We start from the raw sequence: 17,442 nt of genomic DNA on the forward strand, positions 1-17,442 counted from the left end.
TCCATAGGGGGGTATCTTACTACTTCCAGCTTTGGAAGTGCTTAGGCCTGTGAGTACCTTGAGACTGCAGCCTAGGTGGTCTGCTGTTCCTGGGTTTGGACTGAGAAGGCCTGGAGGAGACAGGAAAGGACCAATTCTTAGAAGGCCAATGCCTACTAAATCTGCGAGGCTGTACTTGTAGGAAATCTAACAGTTTGCATATATTTAGCTTTTACCTCCATTTTTTTTTATACACGATTTCTGCTTTGTTGCCTGGCAAATTCTGCTCCTTAAGCCAAGAATGCCTTCTAAGAACAGACCCAGTGAAAGCAGCCCTGCAAGATGCTTCTAAGAGAGTCAAAACATTGCAAAGTAGGTTTACCAACGTGTTCAGCAGAACACATTAAATCCTGCAATTCTATATTTTCAGCACAGTAAGGAATCAACATCAATTTCTATTCAAGTAGTCCCATAATATGCTGCTGATACATTAACATATGAAACTGGCAGTTTAAGGCCCTAATGGCCAAAGAAGCAGAAGTGTAACCTTCTTACCCCATCTGTCCAAGGTCCTGGAATCTCTATCAGAGGGGGTAGGGCTTTTGGCAGTAGTAGCCTTAATGCCCTTAGGTCACTGGGATATGGCCTCTGGGTCCACAGTAGGATTCTTAAAGAGGAATTAGTGAGAGTCAGGTACTCTAATACCTGCCAGGTTTCCTGGGAGCCGGAGGTAAAGAGTCTAGGGCCAGGCTAGATTCCAAGAAGGCATCATCTACAATGTCCAGGACAGGAGGGATAGCTAAAGGCCTGTGTTGCGGTAGGAGTAAAAATTCTCTAAGCCTCTTTTTGGAGCCAGAGTAATCCTGGCTTTCCCAGTAGAAATGCTCCCTAAGAGTGTGCAAGATTTCATCAAAAGAAAAATCTTCTGGAGGGGAAGCAGGGGGAATGGAGTCCACTGCATCAGAATCCTCATAGGTAGATAAGGGCAAATCCTGGTAATCAGAAGAAAGAAAAGTTATAGAAAAGGGGGATGGCAGGTGGGAAAACCTGACTGCAACAGTGAATACACTGGAACATCTACATGTATGGTAAGTGTACACAACTGTACTATGCTCTTCGTGTTTCACTGTTGCAGTCATTACATTTGGGTAGAATCCCACAGCTATGGATGGGAGAATGGAACTAAATAGCATTATGAGCGGCTAAAAGGCCCTGCAGAACTGCAGTAGCAAAGCCTGCCCTGGATTTGGAGGAGAGAGGCAAATGATAATGCTTTGTGAAGGTATGAACAGAGCTCCAAGTAACAGCCTCTAGAATGTCTTTGGTTGGAACCCCTCTGAGAAAAGCCGCTGAGGTAGAGGTAGCCCTGGTGGAATGTGACCTGACCCCCTTGGGCACAGGTTTACCATGGTGCAAGTAGCAGAAACGAATGCAGTGGCTTATCCACTTAGAAATAGTCTGCTTTGATATAGCCTTCCCCTCTGACCCTGCAGCAAATGCTACCAGTAGTTGCTCAGACGTCCTTAGAGATTTGGTTCTGTTTAAGTAGAATCTTAGTTGTCTGTGTACTTCCAATGAATGCAGAATCCGCTCCCCCTTGCTCTGTGGATTTGGGTAAAATGTTGGCAGGTGAATTGTCTGGTTAAGAGCCACACTGGATACCACCTTAGGCATAAAAGAAGGACTGGTCCCGAGGGACATCCTGTCTGGGTAAAAGGTAAGAAAAGACTCCACAGCCATGAGAGCCTGTAGTTCTGAAACCCTTCTTGCTGAAGTGACTGCCAAGAGGAAAGCTGTTTTTCAAGATAGAAATTTTATATCCGCAGTAGCTGCTGGTATAAAAGGAGGCAGGGTGAGTTTTTCAAGTACAAAGTTGAGGTCCCATGCAGAAGTTTGTGATCTTCTGGGAGGCCTTAAATTTTTGGCCCCTCTAAGATACTGTTTAAGCTCAGGATGAGAAAAGAGGGGAGGCTCTGTATTGTAATGAGCCGAGATGGCAGAGATATGTATTTTTATTGAAGAAAAAGATAGGCCCTTGTCAAGCATCTCAGTCAAATATTGTAAAATCTGAGGAATATTGGGCTTTACTGTGTCCGTTTCCTTGTGCTTGGTTCCAAGCACAGAATCTCTTCCATTTATCAGCATAAGATCTTCTAGTACTAGGCCTTCTGGCTTCCAAAATGACATCCATCACAGATTTACTGATAGGTGGTGTTTGAATAATCAAATGATCAGCTATGCTGCAAGGTTCAGAGATTGGAGCCGAGTGTGCAGAATTTGATTGCTCTGCTGAGACAGTAGATGAGGTATTTGAGGCAAGTACCAAGGAGAAAGATGAGACAAATTCCTTAGAATTGGGTACCTGTGCTGGCAAGGCCAGTCGGGAGCAATTAAGATCATTTTTGGTTTTTCCTGTCTGACTTTTAGTAAGACCTTGGAGAGAAGAGGCAGAGGGGGAAAGGCATAGACTGATAGGTTTTTCCATCTGAAGGATAGGGCATCCACTTTCCATGCTTTTCTGTGATAAGTTCTTGCGCAGAATTTGTCCAGCTGATAATTTTGGGAGAGGCAAATAGATTTATGTCTGGGCTCCCCCATTTCTGTGTTAACATGCTGAAGATTTGTGGATCCAGTTTCCATTCATGCGGATCGATAAGATTTCTGCTTAGGTCGTCTGCCAGAGTATTTTCTTTTCCTGGCAGGAATTGAACTTGAAGATGCATTTGGTAAGTCAAAGCTGTGTTCCACAATGCCATGGCTAGTCTGCAAAGGGGGTAGGAATGTGTACCCCCCTGCTTGTTTATGTACCACATAATCGTGGTGTTCTCCATCTTTTATCAGTAGTTGTCCTGGATGAAGTAAGTTCATGAAGGCTGTCAGAGCATTCTGAAAAGCTAACATCTTTTTCTGGTTGATATGCAGATGAATATGTTTTGGGCTCCATTTGCCTTGAATGCATCTCCCCGCCAGGTGGGCCTCCCAAGCATAGTCTGATGCGTCTGTAGTTAGGGATTGGGTGGCAGGGGGTAGAGTGAGGGACAGTCTCTTGTTCTGGTGACATGTCTTTGCCCACCAAAAAAACTCCTGTTGTAGGCAGGGAATGAGAGGAATCATTGTTTCCAGACTGGCAATGTTGACTCCATAAACTTTTTAGGTACCATTGTAGTTTCCTCATATGCAGTCTCGCATATGGAATTAGTAGAATGCAGGATGCCATGAACCCCAAAGCCTGCAGAATTTGTCTTGCAGATAACTGGGTTTTTGTTGTCATTTGCCTTTGTCTGTCTGGTGTAAGGTAAGCCATCTGGGCAGTTGTATTTAAGCTTGCACCCAGGAATGTAATTATTTTTTGAGGGCAACAGTTGGGATTTCTTTTCGTTTAGTGTGTACCCTAGGCATGTTAGAAGCCTTTTTACAAACGTCAGATGTTGAAGAAGAGTGTGCTTGTCCTCTGCTTGAATGAGACAGTCATCCAGATAAGGATAACTTTGTATGCTTCTTTGTCTGAAGAATGCAATTACTGGTGCCAGGTACTTTGTAAAGACCCTGGGCGCAGTAGATAAGCCAAAGGGCAGTGCAGAAAATTGGTAATGCAAAAAACCTGCCTTGAAGCGGAGGTATCATCTGCATGATTCCCCTATTGGGATAAGCAGGTATGCCTCTTAAGTCTAGAGTCACTAACCAAGCGTTCCTGGCCAGCATAGGCAGTAGTTGTTGTAAAGTCAACATTTTGAATTTTGGAATGTCCAGGAATGTGTTCAAAATCTATAAGTCCCGTACTGGATGCCACGCATGGTCTTTTCTGGGTACCAGGAAAAGTCTTGAATAACAACCTTGTCCTTTTTCCTTTTCTGGAACTGGTTGAATGGCCCCCCATATCCATGAGGGACATAACTTGTTTCTGAGCCTCTGCCCACTGATTTTGTGGCAGATCTGGCAAAGTATGGAAATTAAATCTATACCCCTGGGAAACTATGTTTAATACCCACTTGTCCTGGGTAATTAACTGCCAATTTCGAGCATGAAGTGCTAGTTTTCCTCTCAGGGGGGCTGCCAAAAGATAAGTGCTTGGTGGAGGTAGGGGGAAGTCATTGAGACTGCTTACTGTAGGGTTGTGCTTTGTTTCCTCCAGATTTGGAGGAGGAGGCACCCCATTGCTTTGACCTGCAAGAACCTTGTGATTGGTATCTGGAGCCTTTTGAGCGCCTGGATTTGCCTTAAGTGGCTTTGCTGGGCACAGGAAAGGACCAATTTTTAGTAGCCAGTGCCTACTGAACCTGGGTGGCTGCATTTGCAAGAAGTCTTTTACAGTTTGCATAGATTTAGCTTTGTCTTCCATTTTCTTTAAAACCTCTTCTGCCTTATTACCAAACAGAGTATCATGCTGCAAGGGGGCATCCAACAATTTAGCTTTAACATGATCAGGTAGATTTTGCTCCTTGAGACAGGCATGCCTTCTAATCACAGATCCAGTAACTGCGGCCCTGAAAGAGGCCTCCAAAGAATCAAAACCACATTGCAAAGTATGCTTTCCAACTTGTTCTGCTGAACGCAATAATTCCTGTAATTCTTTATTTTCCACACAATCTGAAATCAACAATTTTCTGTTTCAGTAAGCCCATAACATGCTGTTGCTATTTAAGCATATGAAACTGGCAGTTTAAGGCCCTAATTGCCAAGGTTGCAGACCTTCTTTCCCCATCTATCCAGTGCCCTAGAATCTCCATCAGAGGTGGTAGAGATTTTTGGTTGTAGAGGCCTTTACACCTTTGGGACCCTGTGAAATAGTCTCAGGATCAGCAGCAGGATTTTTGAATAGAAATTTGTGCAAGTCAGGAACCCTGTAATATCTGTCTGGCTTACTAGGAGCCAGAGGTAGGGAATCAGGAGCCATGCTTGATTCTGAAAACACATCAACAATGTCTAATACAGGAGGTATTAGCAAAGGCCTATGCTGACAAAGTAGGAGGAAATCCCTAAGCCTCTTTTTTTGATTCTGAGAAGTCCTGACTCTCCCAGTGAAAATGTTCCCTTAAAGTATGCAAAGTTTCTCCAAAAGAGTAATCCTCAGGCGGAGATGCAGATGGGATGGATTCTTCTGCATCAGAATCCTCATAGGGTGGAATAGAAAATTCCTGATCAGAAGAGAAATCAGAAGAAATGGAAATCCGATCTGAAGATTGATAATCAGTGCCTTGCCTAGGCCTCTTAGCAAGGGGGGGGGGGGTGGGAACCCCTGAACAAGGTAATTAGGTCCTCGGCCATTTTGATCATCTGTTTTTTAGACATAGGGGCCTGAGCACGTGGATCATGCGTTGGTTTTTCAGACACAGAAGTTTTTGAGGCCGGCGTCAGTTTAATATAGAAATGTTGAGGCCTGAAAACACCCTCAGAAGCCGGTGCCTGCTCAGCGGCTCTGGACTAATCCAAGGGAGAGACATCAGCGGGTTCAATACTCTGAGAATCTTGCAGCATACCGGACTCCGAATGGGTCTCAGTAGAGGCCTGCGACTCAAAAGTAGCGGGTATCAGGGGCTGCGAAAGCGCCGCACTGAGTACCGGAGAACCAGTGACTGGCTTAGGAGAAGCTTTATCATTGCTTTTGGACCTCGACGGTCTGTCTTTTTCTTTGCGCTTTTTGTGAACTCTGGTAGTCGGACTGGTAATTGACAACATTTCAGGATAATTTAATCTCGATCCAAAATATTTGGAAGCAAAAATATACAGAAGCTTAATAGAGCATTGGTTCAATCTAGCACAAAACCGACAGCAAGGCACGTTATGATCTGGGCCTAAGCAAGGAATACAGTACAAATGAAAATCCTTATGAGTTATTTGCTTCCCACAAGTAATGCAATTATTAACTTTTACTGACATCGGTAAGGAGCAAGAAAAAGTTTCCCCAACGAGGTACTTAACTTTAGTTTGAAAACACTGGTTCTGAAACTCGAATGCAAACATTTCAGGAGTCGGCCGACCGGCACTTGCGAACTGCTTCTGCTTTGGGCACCGCGCGGCAAGAAAGACTAAATAAAATGGCGTCTGCTGCATGTTTTATACCCCTGACGACCCAACGTCATGGAAGAGGTGAACGCAACCAATGCAGGACCCAAGACTTTGATATTCAGGCCGACTGAGGTCAACCTGCCAGCAGATTACCCAAATGTAATGACTGCAACAGTGAAACACGAAGAACATCAGCCACCGATTAAAGGTTGGTAAGGATGCCCTGCAACACTGCAGTGGCAAAACCAGGCCTGGACTTAGAAAACAAGGGTAAATTGTAATGTTTAGTGGAAGTGTGGACAGTAGTCCGGGTAGCTGCTTCCAGGATGTCCCTAGTAGGTACATCTCTTAAAAAAGCTGCTGAGGTAGAGGCTGCCCTATTAGAATATGTCCTAATACTCTGAAGAGGAACCTTGCCATGCTGTAAGTAACCAAAGTGAACACAATGAGCAATCCACTTAGAAATGGTCTGTTTAGAAATAGCCTTGCCCTGAGCTCCAGCAGCAAAACTGACCAACAACTGATCCAACTTTCTAAACGGTTTAGTCCTGTACAGGTAAAATCTAAACCGTCTATGCACATCCTGGGAATGCAGTAACCTTTCCCCTTTATTCTGAGAATTAAGAAAGAATGTAGGCAGGTGGATAGACTGATTAAGAGTCAAGCTAGAAACCATCTTAGGCATAAAAGAGGGATTAGTTTCACAGAGAAACCCAATCCACATGGAATATGATAAAAGGCTCTACCTGCCATTAAGGCCTGCAGCTCAGAAACTCTTCTAGCTAAAGTAATAGCCACAAGAAAGGCAGTTTTCCAGGAGAGAAACTTCTGGTCTGCTGAGGCAGCTGGTTCAAAAGGAGGCAGAGTAAGTTTCACAAGTACAAAACTGAGATCCCAAGCAGGAGTAGGTGCCCTTCTGAGTGGCTTTAAATTGTGAGCTCCCCTGTGGAACTTTCATCAAGGGATGAGAGAAAAAGGGATGCTCAAAGAAACAATGAGCAGAAATAGCTGAAGCATGAATCTTCATAGAAAAAAAGGAAAGTCCACCATTCAGCAAGCCTGCCAGATAGTCAAGAGGAAGAGTAGCTTGAGAAGGGTCTTCCCCTCTAGTGTGCATCTAAATGGAGAATCTTTTCCATTTATCTGTGTAAGATTTCCTAGTGCTAGGCCTCCTGGCCTCACAAATGACCTCAACCATTTGTTGGGAAAGGTTTAAATTATGAGCCAAGCTGACAAATGCATAGTCTGAAGATGAGGATGCAGAACCCCCCCCCCCCTCCTGAACCAAGAGATCTGGTATCAGGGGAAGATGCCAAGGCTGAGACTGGGAAGTAGTGGATACCAATGTTGTCTGGGCCAGTCTGGAGCTATGATGATGGCCCTTGGTTTTTCGTCCCTTATCCTTAACAGCACTCTGGGAAGAAGAGGCAGAGGAGGGAATGCATAGATCAAGAGCTGTATCCAGGGGAAGGACAGAGCACCCACTTTCCAAGCTTTATGATGATCCCTGGAGCAAAAGGTTGGAAGAAGGTGGTTGGTTGGAGATGAGATGAGACTCACCTGGGGAGTGCTCCAATGCTGAATGATGTGATAGAAGATGGTCTTGTTTAGTTGTCACTCGTGAGGCTCCAGGGCTTGCCTGCTCAACCTGACTGCCATGGTGTTGAGCCTTCCTGGAAGAAACTGAGCACAGGGGTACGAGTGAATCCCTCCCTACTTGTTGATGTACCATGATTGTGGTGTTGTCTGTCCTGAGCAGAAGAGTACCAGGGGAGAGAAGATGTCTCAAAGCCATCAAGGCCTGCTGGACTGCCATCAATTCCTTCGGATTTATGTGCAAATGAACCTGTTGAGAGTTCCAAGTCCCCTGAATACATCTGCCCTCTAGATGTGCTCCACAAACGTAGTCCGAGGCATCTGTGGTGAGAGTCTGGCTGGCAGGAGGTGGACAGAAAGGCAGACTTTTGTTTTGTGCACAGGCTATCGCCCACCAAAGGAACTCCGTCTGATGGCAGGGAATCAGAGGAAGTATCAAGTCTAGATCCAGAGTGTGTTGACACCAAAGGTTTTTGAGGTACCATTGTATTTTCCTCATATGCAGTCTGGCATATGGAATCATCAGAATACATGAAGCCATGAATCCCAGGGCTTGCAGGAATTGCCTTGGAGAGAGCTGGGTCATGCTTGCTAAATTTTTGAAGTAATTCATAAGATCCATTTGTTTCTCTTGAGGGAGGAATACCATCTGTGCGGTTGTGTTCAGGCTCGCTCCCAGGAATACAATCTCCCTCATGGGTACCAATTTTGACTTATTTTCCTTGATGGTGTAACCCAAAGAGGTGAGATCATCTTTAAAATCCAAATCCTTTAGAAGTTGCTCTGGAGAGTTTGCCTGAATAAGACAATTGTCCAAGTAAGGGTAAATTTGAATGCTTCTTTGCCTGCAAAAAGCAATGACTGGAGCCAGGCTTTCTGTAAAAACTCGGAGCAGTAGATAAGCCAAAGGGCAGTGCAGAGAATTGGAAGTGCTTGTTCCCCACCCTGAAGCAAAGAAATTGCCTACAGCTTTCCCTTATTGGGCTGTGCAGATAAGCTTCTTTGAGATCCAAAGTCACCAGCCAGGAATCCTTTGCCAGCATTGGCAGCAACTGCTGAAGAGTGAGCATTCTGAATATGTTGATCACCAAAAAAAGTGTTTAGAATGGACAAATCCAGAACAGGGTGCCGGGTGCCCCTTTTTTTGGGAACTAGGAAAAGTCTTGAGTAGAAACGCTGGCCTATCTGAAGTTCAGGAACTGGCTCTATTGCTCCCAAGCTTAGCAAAGAAGAAACTTGTTTTTCTGCTTCTGCCCTTTGATTTGGGGTGATATCTGGGTATCATTGGTGGACTGGGAAGGTGTGAAAGGAGAACTTGTAGCCTTAGGATACTATTCTGAGCACCCATTTGTCTGTGATGGTGAACCTGACATCCGCAAAAATGGCTAACCTTCCCCCCAAAGGAAACCCTGGGCCTGCAGAAGAAGGCAGGGGAAGGCAGGAGTCATTGGGAATGCTTGCTTTGGAAGCTGGCTTAGAACTCCCCGATTCTGAAGAGGAAGCCTGCCAATGCTTAGCCTTTTAAGGGGTGGAAGTCTGTCCCCTTAAAAGACCTGTAACCCCTAGGCCTAATGCGACCCTGTTTACTAGGGTAAGGAAAAGTCCAATTTTTAGAAGGGTAATGTCTACTAAAACGAGGAGGCTGAACTTGCAGAAAGTCCTTAACAGTTTGCATAGATTTGGCCTTATCCTCCAACTTTTTCAACACCTCTTCTGCTTTACTACCAAAAAGGTTGTCCTTGTGCAAAGGCACATCCAGTAATTTAGATTTGACAGGTTCAGAAAGGGGCTGTTACCTAAACCAAGTATGTCTTCTAATGACAGAACCAGGGGCTGCTGCCCTGCAAGAAACCTCCAAAGTGTCGAAACCACAATGTAGGGAATGTTTAGTGACAAGAGTGGCAGAATTCAATAAATCTTGCATGTCCTTACTCTCCATCAGGGAAGGAACACCAGCAATTTTAGCCTTAGTAGCGTCCAAAGTATGCTGCTGATACTTCAGCATATGAAAAAGACAATTAACAGACCTAATAGCCAGGGTGGAAGAAGTATAAACCTTTTTACCCCACCTATCCAAAGCCCTAGAATCCCTGTCAGAAGGAACAGGATTTTTAACAACCATGGTTTAAATACCCTTACAGCCCTGAGAAATAATCTCTGGATCAGAAGTAGGATTTTTGAAAAGGAACTGATGAGAATCAGGAACTCTATAAAAGCAGGAACAGAATTAGGAGTCAAAGAATTCTCCATGAAAACATCAATAACTTCCAAAACTGGAGGGCTAGTCAAAGGCTTAAGCTGTGGCAAATCTAAGAATTCCCTAATCCGTTTCTTAGACAGAGGGTAGTCCTGACTTTCCCCATTTGAAATCCTCCCTAACAGTATTCAAAGCATCTCCAAAAGAAAAGGAGGGGAGGCAGAAGGGATGAAGTCTTCTGCATCAGAATCCTCACACCCAGAAAAAAGTTGAGTTTCCCCTCTTCATCAGCAGAGTTGCTGGAAATATCAGAATCTGAGGCAGACAAAACTTCTGGGGGCAATTCCCTAGCACTTTTAGAAGAAGGTGGCAGAGAGCTCCTGATAAGGGTCAAGAGATCACTAGCCATTTTTATCATCTGGGGACCGAGGCATTTGAGCGGAGGCCAGCACCTGCTTTGGAGTAGATTTTCGTCTGGAAAGCCTGCTACAGAGCTGGAGGGACTAGGAAGGCCTAGCCACCGCAGTAGTCTGAACCAAGGTCGGCCTGGATCTGGTCTCCGGGCAGAGAATAGAGGCCTCAGAAGCCGGGGCCTTCTTAGTGGTTCTGGATCCATCAGAGGCAGCAACTGGCGGAGGGTCCAAAGACGAAGTGGAAGCCTGCGGAATGGAGGACGTAGAAAAGGTCTCCGCAGATGCCAGCTGCTGAACATCCACGGACTGCAGGGGGAAAGGAAGTGCCTCACTGACTGCCACTGGGCCGACAACCAATTTAAAAGGGACGTCGTTGGCTAATTTGACCATAAGCCTGTCGCGGTCCTTATCCTTGCACTTCTTAGGAACATCTGAAGTCGGGAGACCAGAAGATGCCATACCAACGAACTTAGGCCAAACTCCAAAATACTTATAGGTTTATAGGTTCATACTAGGCTATCTGCCCTAGGGCATTTATAAGCCTAGCCAGAGTGTGTGTGGCTTTCACCACCCCTTAGGATGAGAATACTATACCCATTAGCTTGCTGTGCCTCTGTCCAGCAGTGACACAGAGATGATTCCCGGGGTAAACCTACGATCTCCCATCCACTTGTCAACATTTCTCTTGAACAGAGTCAGTGAGGGGCTCTGCCTCACATGGACTGGGATTCTGTTCCATAGTGTAGGGAGTCTCTGGGTGATGAATCTGTCCCTCCAGCACGTCCTATTTATATCCGTGTTGAGGTTTAAGTCTCTTGCTCTCGTGGCTCTGGTGGATTTGGATTTTTTGAGGTGGAGCATGTCCATTAATTCCGGGTTGGACATGTCCTTGTATGTCAGGCACAGATCACCTCTGAGCAGACAGTATGCGACTGAATAGAGCTGGAGTTTCTTCAGTCGGGCAGCGTATGACATATGTTTGAGCCCCTTTATCCTTTTGGTGAGGAACTTTTGGGGTCTTTCCAACTGCTGCAGGTGTCGGGTAAGGTACATTCCGAATGGGGCGTTGTACTCAATCACTGGTCTGATAAGTGAGGAGTACAGGGGTACAATGACCTCTCCTGATCTGGATGTGAATCCCTTCATGATCAGGTGGGCAATGTAGAAGGTTCTTCCTAACCACTTTGGCAATGTGAGTGTCAAAAGAGAGGTTACTGTCAACTTGGGTCCCCAGGTCCCTGATAACGTCTTCCGTGTTTAATGGATTACCACCTATGTGGTAATTAGGGGTTACCTTGTTTTTCCCAAAGGGTATGACTACACATTTTTTGGCATTTAGCTTAAGGCCATGGCTCTGGCACCAGTTATCCATTTCTATGAGACCTCTCTGGAGGATGTCTGTGTCTGATGGAGTGTCAATTATGGTGCTCAGTTTGCAGTCATCTGCAAATTTTGTCAGCCACAATCCCCCTATGTTTGCCTGCACTTCAGAAAAATAAATGCCAAACAAGAGGGGGCCCAGGACTGAGCCCTGTGGGACACCGCTCATGACCGGCTTAGAGTCTGACATGGCACCAGCAACTCTAACCTTGTGGGTTCTGTCCTTGAGCCAGCTTGCAACCCATCTTGTGACATATGGGTTTACATCTAAGCTGGTGAGCTTTTCTATGATGCCCGAGTGGGGTATTGTGTCGAACGCTTTTGCTAGGTCAAGGTAGGCTGTGTGAACTGCCTTACCCTCATCAATGGCCTTAGTGACTGTTTCGAAAAAGTCGACCAAGTTCAAGAGGCAGGATCTGCCCTTGACAAAGCCAAATTGGGTAGGATCCAGTGTCTGTAGGTCCCCAATGTCTTTATTTATGAGTTCCATTATGATCCTCTCCATAGCTTTGCAGACAAGGCTCGTCAAGCTTATGGGGCGGTAATTTCCAGGGTCCGTAGAAGCACCGCCTTTTTGGAGTGGGACCACAGTTGCCGTGCGCCATTCTTTGGGTGTATCCTGTAGTAAGGCTAAGATTAAACAGCAGCCTTATGTGTGGGTTTAGTTCCTCATTGAGTTAAGTGTAGCACACAGCCGGGGACACCGTCGGTCCCATTGATGCTGTGTTTTTGCTTTAGAGAGCAGCTCTCACCTGGGCATCTGAGATGTTTGGGAGGCTAGACTCTGGTGGGATAGATATTTCTCCTTTTGGGGGAGGAAGGAGAAATTTGCACTGAACCTGTCTGCCAGTATGTTGGCAATGTCTGTGGGTTCAGTGATTTTTGTATAATTTTGGACTAATTCTGAGCATATCTGGGAGTTTCCACCCAGGTTTCTAACATAGCTAAAGAAGGCCTTATGATAGTCTTTTGTGTCATTAGCGATTTTTCTCTCAAAGTTGGCCTTGGATGATTTTATGAGTGATCGTAGTTTTTTGCAAGTAGTGATCAGAGATGCCTTCCCTTTTAGGGATTTTGCTCTGTCATGTAGTAGCTTTCTCCTCTTGTTGTAGAGTTTGTTTATGGATGGGGTCCACCAGACCGGGCGCATGCCTTTGGTGGAAAGGGTCTTGATTTTATTAGGGATTGCTTGATCCATACATACTTGAACAAGATCCTAGCCCTACAGCGTATGGCAGGTGGGTTAAAGAAGCACAAAGAACACAATTAGGGACGTCATGCTCAAAGCCCAAACAAGTAATACAGCAGGAGTGAAAATCACGGTATGGAATCTGTTTTCCACAGGCAAGACCGTTATTAACTTTCTCTGACATTCATTAAAGCAAGAAAAGAGGGTCCCCAACAGGGTACTTATCTGAGGATGTCTTCAACTAAGCAGTCCGAATACAAAAAGAAGGTACTCTGCTGATCGGCTCTTGTGCAAAAAGCTTCTGCTTTGGGCTCGGCGGCAAGAAAGACTGAGGAAATGGTGTCAGCTGCCTTCCTTTGTACCTGACGTCAGGCCTAAACCGAAGGCAGCTGACGTCATATACCGAAGACTTTGTTATTCTGGCCGACTGTGGGCTACTGGGAGCCAGATAACCCATTTTGTAAGGACTGCAACAGTGAAACATGAACAACAGAGTTTGAATCATTCCACCTTCATTTGCCTACCAGGAAACCTTGAGCAAGTCATTTAACCAGACATTGTTTTGTACCACTTGGGAAATGGAGCTAGACTCCATAATGGCTTCCTGGACTGCATGCCTAGTAACTACGTATTAACTAAATTAAATAAAGTATTGGACCAAATAATTATGCAAACAAGAATAATCTTGTACAAGAAATTTAAAAAGAACGTTCTGAACGTCTAGATTATAGACCTTAATTTTAGATAAATACATACTCAACCCTATCAATAGCTTTCAAGATAGAACAGCATTTGAAAAGTTCTTAAAAGTAGCTGTTTTTCCTATGTATATGCTATAAAATCAAGCAACTCCTAACAGTCTCTCCCCCTCTCTCTTGCTATACTTCAGTCCCAGGCAGGATTTCCTACGGCTTCAGTTTAAAATGCTTTCTTCTTTAAACAGTCACACACTTCTGGAGGAAGTCGCAAAGTAATGGCCTTTTAAAGTACAGCAACAAACTTCAGCCACTGTACATGTGTGCATAGCAGATTTAGCTTCACCTTTAAATCCAACTGTAGTGCACTACAAAATACAAATATTTAACACAATTTGAAAAAAAAAAAACATTTTCAACATTACATATTTACTAACAAGAGTACAGTGCAACATGTTACTTTTAGATTTTAAACATGATTACGAAAATGCACAATCAGTACAGATTTAGCAAAACGTTTGCATTTCTCCTCCTCAAAAATCAGTAACATTTTTTCCAGCTTATTAAAACTCTAAATATGGGTTATTTTTGCAATAAGAAATATTACTAAAACATATGATATTAATTAAAACAATTTGTTCCACAACAGCCTAAAAGTAAACAGTGGAGGAGGGGTGAGAAATGCAGCAACATTGTTTTGCAGTATAGTGATGGATGAGACCCAATCAGTGAGCATATGTACATATGACTTAAAAGGTAAAAAGCAGCAGTCTTCTAGGAATATAAATATCATAAAAGTAAAACAATACAATAGCTCTCTTTTTCAGCCTTATACTACAGTGGAGGCAGGTATCCTAGGGTAAAACAGACCACATGATTAGGTCAATAACAGTAGTCACACGGAAGGAGCAATATATCACAGTTGCACAGACAGCATGGTCCTTGAATGTTAGTTTTAAGCAGGTATGTATGAAACCAAAAACAGAAAGATGGCCTTGCCAACAAGTCATGCCTGAAAGTAACTTGTTTGCTTTAGGGGAAGCTAAAAACAGGTACCCTTAAGTATACAAAGATCACATCAGTAACAGAAGTTAGCTAGTAAAATATTAATGATTTCTGTGCACGCAGTATCTCACTAAATATTAGCATTAAGAACAGTCAAACAACTTAAATGGAATGCTAACATGCCTTAAAAAACATCTTTCAAAAGTAAATTTTAAGTACAGAGCCGAGGCTACTACCAGTCCTTCTCTCCTGCTGTCTATTAAGCAAATCCTCCTTGGAGAACAGGGGAATATAGTGTAAAAAACACTTATTACAGAATGCATACTTACTATCATCCATCTCTGGGACTGTAGATAAGTCATTAATACGCAGTTTCTTTTCTGGCTGCAGCTTCATGCAGGTTTCAAAGCTGGAAGGCTGTAAGCTGTGCTTCAGTTTACCTGGAGCCCAAGTTTCCCTTCTTTTTCTTCTAAGCTGAAAAGAGCCACAAAAGCCAATTAAAGTCAAGAGGCTAAGAATAAAGGCCAACTTAAAATCAGATTTTGCTTTCTCTCAACACAAAAAGCTTTTTCCTATTTTGAATCCAGTTATGAAATGTCAACACAGAAGAAAACATGACCACTACTGCTTTTCCACAGTTTCTTTACTACACTTCATTCTGTAGTTTCTCTATATCCTCCAAATATATGGTTGTGTGATCATACTCACACTAGAACATTAGATATTTAAATAAAAGAATAGCTGTTACAATATCATCCATAAGGCTTGGAAATTAGCTACAAGTGGATGTCTGAATTATAACTTGCTTGTGAATTTTGACCATAACCAAGAGTGGCAATAGTCTCACCTTGTTATCAATAATACTTAACTCAGTAGAAGAGGAAGGGCATCCTGCACCATCTTCAGTTCTTTCTTGTACGATAAAGGAAGTCACACAAAAATCTGCATGACAGAGATGGCTTCATGGAGTAGGGGGACACAGCCCTGACTACACCAGATGAGAAAAGCTGACTTAGCCAAGGTGCTGGAGAAACCAGCAAGTGAGAAAGTAAAGAGACAAAGTATGCACATATCTCTAAGGGAAGAGGCTAAGGCATGTGTTGAAGTGCGCACCTCCCAAAGACATAGCCACCCGGAGAAGACCAGCAACCCTGTGCAAGCTGCCCAAACAATAGAAAGATTACTTGAAGGGTTGTAACACTGGCAGAGGTGAATGACTGCCCTATTCTGTACCCATTACATCTCCACTCCTTAAACAAGCAGAAAGGAAACTAGAGCACATAAAATAACCAACTGGCTACCTTAGTTGAGGGATCTACTGCATAAGGTTGTCACACATGATTAGGGAATAAATGGACACAGTTACAATGATAGTCAACAGGCATGAGTAGTCCAAAAAATAAATAAATGAAAAATATGCCTGACAACCCTGGTAACTGAATCAAACCTGTTAAGGTGTGGTGGCTCTCTTCTCCAAGATGGTGAGGAACCAACAAAATAAGTACAGTTGCATCAATTACTTACCGTAAATGTAGATGCCAAAGTAACTTTTCAGTTGCATTTATAACTCTTGGGCTTTCCTACCTTGCAGAAACCCAAGGCCAAACCGAATACCAGAGACTTTTGCCTTCCTCCATAGTAAGTTTGTGGACTCCCTCCCATTTGACATCAGGATGTCAGCATTATGAAGGGTCATCAGCCAACACTAGCTTTAGGTCTTTCTTTCCTTTCTGGAGACAATCTCCAGGGTAGCCAAAAGCATGACCTGTCCAGGCATGCCACGAGACTGCAACACAAAAAGCAGAGAGAAGGGGTGAGAGAAGGACAGTGTGGAGAAGGCTACCCACCTCAACCCTTGGGAAAAAAGGGGGTAGGTGGGCTGGACTTGGTACTGCAACAATGAAGCTACTCAAACATCTACATTTATGCAAAGTACATAACACAACCATGTTATTTGAAGTTCACTGCTGCAGTAATAACTATTTCCACAGCTAAGCAGTTGAGACTGGCCAGAAGCTGGACCATGAGAAATCAATCCTGGGAGGATAGCTGATGCAAAGCCAGCCCTAGCCAGGATGCAACTCCTAGGTTACAATGCTTGAAAAAACATGTGGACAGAGGTCCAAATAACTGCCTCGTACATATTACAGGTGGGAACTTCCTCAAGGATGGCAGCAGTAATAGTAGCAGTTTCCTTAGCAGGAGAGTCCTGATTGTGTAAGGTACTGGTTTTCCACGATGGCTGTAGCAAGAGATACAATTTGCAATTCAGTTAGATATGGTCCATTTGTACAAAGGTTGCCTTACCTTTTGCAAAGGCTACAAAAACAGTTAGCCAGATTTTCTGTCAGGTTCTGATTTGTTTAAGTAAAATCAGAGTTCTCTATGCACATCTAAAGAATCCAGTATTCTTTCATCCTCATTTTGTGGACATGGAACAAAAACAATGTTTGTTATTGTTTAACGAAAGCTCAGACATTGCATTAGCCCTGCCTTTATGCCTAAAGTAGAAAGTCACTCTGTCCTCGTGGAAGCTCAAAAGAGCTCCTTCCAGATTAGGCTTGAAATTTTGAAATACATCTAGCAGAACTCAGTGCTACTAAGAGAGCTGTTTTCAAGGTGATCATTTTAATGTTAGTTGAAGCATCAGGTTCAAAATGAGTGTGGGCAATCTTGACCAGCATGAAAATGAGGTCCTTAGGGGGAGGCCAATTCTTTTCTAAGGGTCAGACGTACAGAATTCCTTTTTTTTTTTTTTTTTTTTTTTTTAATGGGAAAAAAAACTGTGGATTGGGGGTGGGGGGGTGGGGGGCAGACAGATTAGGTCCAGAGGTAAGCAAGCCGATATGACTAATGCACGTATTTTAATGGATATGTAAGACAGACTTTTGTTGAAAAGTTCTGAGAGAGAACTAAGGATCATGAGCAGCCTGGCTCGAAACTCTTAAGTCTTGTTACCCTTACTGACGCATTAACACACGG

At 43.8% G+C, this 17,442-nt stretch overlaps 1 protein-coding gene across 1 annotated transcript in view; it reads right to left on the bottom strand.

Moving 5' to 3' along the window:
* CENPE (centromere protein E) overlaps positions 1 to 17,442 on the bottom strand; it is a 3,008,010-nt gene that overhangs the window by 2,214,690 nt on the left and 775,878 nt on the right. The window contains exon 14 of the mRNA XM_044063442.1: positions 14,790 to 14,934. Coding sequence (XP_043919377.1) covers positions 14,790 to 14,934 — 145 coding nt within the window. The remainder of the gene's footprint in view (positions 1 to 14,789; positions 14,935 to 17,442) is intronic.

The sequence above is a fragment of the Protopterus annectens genome, chromosome 2.part1, assembly GCF_019279795.1.
Source record: "Protopterus annectens isolate FY-2018-M chromosome 2.part1, PAN1.0, whole genome shotgun sequence".
NCBI classification, from domain to species: domain Eukaryota; kingdom Metazoa; phylum Chordata; order Ceratodontiformes; family Protopteridae; genus Protopterus; species Protopterus annectens.